Source organism: Caloenas nicobarica, chromosome 3, assembly GCF_036013445.1.
Source record: "Caloenas nicobarica isolate bCalNic1 chromosome 3, bCalNic1.hap1, whole genome shotgun sequence".
Classification (NCBI taxonomy): domain Eukaryota; kingdom Metazoa; phylum Chordata; class Aves; order Columbiformes; family Columbidae; genus Caloenas; species Caloenas nicobarica.
In genome coordinates this window covers 114,262,478-114,266,831 of record NC_088247.1, presented here as the reverse complement: position 1 = coordinate 114,266,831, position 4,354 = coordinate 114,262,478, and the positions used below count along the sequence as shown (strand labels likewise).

Genomic DNA, 4,354 nt, shown 5'->3' with positions numbered 1-4,354 from the left:
TCGGCGCGCGGGCTGCGCCGCCTGATGACGTAAATCTCTACGTCACTCGCCTCCGGAGCGACGAGGCCCAAAAAGCGACAGATTCGCCTTTAAAAAAAAAAAAAAAAATAATAATAATCGTAGTCAGCGAGAGCGGCCCGCAGGCGGGGACATGCCGGCCGGCGGAGAACCGGCCCCGGGCGCTGCTGGCCGAGGCCGGCCCGGGCCGCGGTGACGCGGGGATGGACGGGGAGCGCCGGGCCGGCGGCAGAGCCGCGCCGAGAGGGGGCGGCCCCGCCGACTTCGTGTCTCTGCTCCCCCCGGAGGTGAGCGCGCGGATTTTCAGCGGTCTGGACGTGGAGAGCTTGTGCCGGGCGGCCGCGACGTGCAAGGGCTGGCACAGCGTCATCGAGGGCAACGAGCGGCTGTGGAGGCACCACTGCCTGAGCGCCCGGGCCGTGTGCCGGCGGGAGATCGGCTGCGACCGCGGGAACGGCTACTCCTGGAAGGTACAGCCAGCGCCAGCGCTTCTGGGGTGGGCAAGAGAGTCACTGAGCCGCTTTGGTTGGAGGAGACCCTCAAACTCATCGAGTCCAAGCATAACCTGGCTCTGGCACTAACCCATGTCCCTAAGAGCCTCATCTATGTGTCTTTTAAACCCCTCCAGGGATGGTGACGCCACCACTGCCCTGGGCAGCCTGTTCCAATGCCCGACAGCCCTTTCCATGAACAATTTTTTCCTAAGATCCAATCTAAACCTCCCCTGGCGCAACTTGAGGCCATTTCCTCTCCTCCTATCACTTGTTACTTGGGAGAAGAGACCAACCCCCTCCACGCTACACCCTCCTTTCAGGCAGTTGCAGACAGCGATCAGGTCTCCCCTCAGCCTCCTTTTCTCCAGGCTGAGCAGCCCCAGCTCCCTCAGCCGCTCCTCATCACACTTGTGCTCCAGACCCCTCACCAGCTTTGTTGCCCTTCTCTGAACTCTCTCCAGCACCTCAATGTCTTGTAGCAAGGAGAAAAATACATAAAGAAATGACATCTGCACATCTCATCTATCCCAGGCTACTGGAGAATGGCTGTAACCACAGCGTGGCTCAGTAGTGCACCCCAGCAGCTGGGCATCTGGTAAAATACACAGATGAAATGAAGGCTGGCCTGTTTCCTACCCGGGACCACATCTGACCAGCCCAGCACACCCCATTTAGTCCTCACACTGGCCCGTGCAGCCTCAGCACTGATGTTCTTCACATTGAAGTCTGCACCCTGATCTGGTTGAAGATGTCCCAGCTCATTACAGGGGCATTGGACTGGATGACCTTTAAAGGTCCCTTCCAACCCAAACTGTTCTATGATTCTATGACATGGAAGAAAGCCCAGGCTGCAGTAGACCGGGCCAGCGGGGAGAAGACAATGTTAGGCAGTGTATGCTCTCTGGTTGTATTTTGTGGGAGCAGTCCTGCTGGTGAGGCATGACTTCCCAGAAATTCACCTTGGGCAGCTCTGCCTCAATACGCCTTGAGCAACATGCATTCAGGGGAAAAAAAAAAAATGGGGTAGTGAAGAGGGAACAAGCAGGAGCCCTGAGAAGCTACTTTGAAACTCTCCACACGCACACTCCCACTCACAGCTGCTCTGAGGAGTTAGGAGCTGAACATGCTAGGAGATGTATGACTGTCAAGTCCAGCCTGCAAGCTGAGGTAGGTCAGGAAACGATTGGCTTCACAGTCACCACTCTCGACCAGCCAAAGGGTGATCCCCACCCCATTTTAGCTGGTGTGTTTGAGAGCAGGGTGGCGGTGCAGGGTTGAAAAGAAAGCAGCAGCAGCAGCAGTAACACTTGCTTCTGGAATCTGACATTTCAGTAGTTGTTTCACTATGAGGAAACCCCATGGGCAGGTAGTGGATGCCCTTCAAATGCACAGATCCTGCTACTCTTGCATAGGAGTTTCCAGAACTCCCTGCACTGATTCTCTACTTTATCTGGAGGGGATTTGAAGTAGACGGAAACACACCATGTCAGCATTTTCTTGCACTGAAAGGCTGGCTGAAGAGAAGAATCCAGCCAGCCTGCATTAAGAGCCCAAACAAGAGTTAAAGGTCACAAATAACCTAAGTAGGCAGAGAAAGTGAAAGGCACCTCTTTTAAGGAGTAAGATGAATTCCTGGCTTAGGGTTTTCATCTTGACCCTCAAAGAACTGAGGCAAGAAGTAATTCTCCACCCATCTTAGAAAAGCTGGAAGCAGACAGAGGTCCGCTTCTTGGCAGCAGTGCACCTTCCTGGGCTTAGTATATGGATATCCAGAGACAGGTTCCAAAGCCTTTTTCTAGCATTACTCTTCCAATGCAAAACTTACTTGTACTGAATGCAACTTAAATCAGTTCATTTCCAAGATTTGAGCAGTCTGTTTTTCCATCAGATCACATTACTGAGAAACTACTGGAAAAGCAAAGTGAAGCAAGAATGGCTGAGCAGGAAATACAGCAACATTCCTTCACAAAACAGCTTGCCAGAGAAAAGCATGTATCCGATGGATGTCGACACATGGGGAGAAATCCTGGAAGCAGAACTTGAGCGGTGAGAAAGCAGTGCTGGCCCCTGCAACTCGAGAACCTTCTACCAACAACTCACAGACCGCCAAACTGTAAATATTTTGCCGTTGACTATCAGTTGTGTTTGCAAATGCATGATGGAAGTTTATACAAAAAAAAAAAGTTATGTCGTTTTATTATTTGCACTTTTCTGATTAATTTTATGTAAAATCCTAAATAAGACTAAATATTGAGTTGTAGTTTTATATTTGTAAATTTAATGATCTGCTGTATTGTCAAAAAGATGTTGATTGTACTTTCAATTTGCACTTCTTATTTTGGAAGAGATTACTTTAAAAAAAAAAACAGTGTGTTTGACCTGGTAGCTTATTGTATCAGCAGCACAACATGAGAGCCCACAAAGGAAGGCTGAGGGAGGGACAAATCCAGACATTGGCAAGCAAAGAAGAGGACAAGGCAGCCACATCGGGATCAGCTGAACATCCCCAGTGCCCATCTCAAGGGACGGAGCCCCTTCACAGAGATCTTTTCTGAACCCGCACCCACGGAGGTGTTAGTGCTTGTAAAGCTGCTTTTCCGCTGCCTGGCTGTGGGATTTCTGAATGAGGACTCACAGATCCAGGCACCAAGCAGGACTGAAGCAGCCACATAACTAACAGCCTCCCTGCCATTAGCTATGAACTTCAGTCATTTGCATGACAAGAGCAAAATTTAATGCTTTAAACAAAATAACTCAGATAACCACACACCACAGCTTCATGTATTTTTGTAGTCAGGCTAAAACACATTCAGAATCTTAGTTTTTTCCTACAGGATGGTCTCCCATCACACAAACCCTGCTTTGCCAGCAGCAATTTTTGTCACTGACTTTAAAAACTGCTGCTAGTAAAAGAAATGCCTGTCATGTTTCTCAACCTAAAAGCAACCACAAAAATCAATTCTGTTTGAATATCGCCTTTCCTTACCTACTTTGCACTAAGGAGTAAAGTAAGTGGGAAAACACTGGGAAGGTCCTATTGCCTGAGGTATTCCTACACAATTCAGTCACCAACCTGGGACCAATTCTCCACCATGCTTATGAAACAAATCAACCACTGCAGCCTTTGGCAGAGGACCTTCTGGCAACATAAGGGCAGAAGTGTCCTGTCATGAACATGAGGTTCAATGTCACTAGATCAGGCTCCTGTTAGGTACAGTTTACTTAAATGAGGTCCAGCCCTTACTTTTAACGGTAGGGAGGGAGCCAATAACACTAGATGGAGCAGTAGAGCAAGTTTCCTCTGAAAATACAGCCCATGGTCCTCTGGACTAAGATCGAGTAGCACTTTTTGTTTGATGGTGCTGGGGGTTAAACAAACCATTAAACTTGCTTCCAACTTATGCATTTTTATTTTCTCACAATTATGTAATCATTGCAGAATATCCGGTGAAAATATCTAATATTTTTTTACTTCCCTTAATCGCAAGTGTCTGGGTTCACAGGCTGTTCGTGGTAGATGTCCATATCTACAGGCCAAGGGATAAACAGAACAGTCAGGTGAAACTGGTAGTTCCAAAATGCTTCCGAGAACAGTATGTTACCTGATCCCTTTTCTAGTTTGGAGCATTCAACAGATTTCATCAAAACTGATTCACTTCCCTCAGCCTCCTACATGTTCCTTATTAGAACACGTGTAACTCGGAGTAAAGAGCACTGCTAAGTATAATGATTGTAGCATAAAGCTCAATGAATTACAAACACAGCTGCATTATTAGCTATTGTGCTCTAAGATTATATCTACTTAGCTCAAATTTTTTAAAAAAAGGAATTTAAAAAAATAC

At 47.9% G+C, this 4,354-nt stretch overlaps 1 protein-coding gene across 1 annotated transcript; it reads left to right on the top strand.

Moving 5' to 3' along the window:
- Positions 1 to 78: 78 nt before the first annotated feature.
- On the top strand, positions 79 to 2,766 carry FBXO48 (F-box protein 48). Its single transcript, XM_065632143.1, has 2 exons — positions 79 to 488; positions 2,401 to 2,766. The coding sequence occupies exons 1-2, from the start codon at positions 222 to 224 to the stop codon at positions 2,560 to 2,562; spliced, it is 429 nt and encodes a 142-aa protein (XP_065488215.1). The 5' UTR covers positions 79 to 221; the 3' UTR covers positions 2,563 to 2,766.
- Positions 2,767 to 4,354: the final 1,588 nt, after the last annotated feature.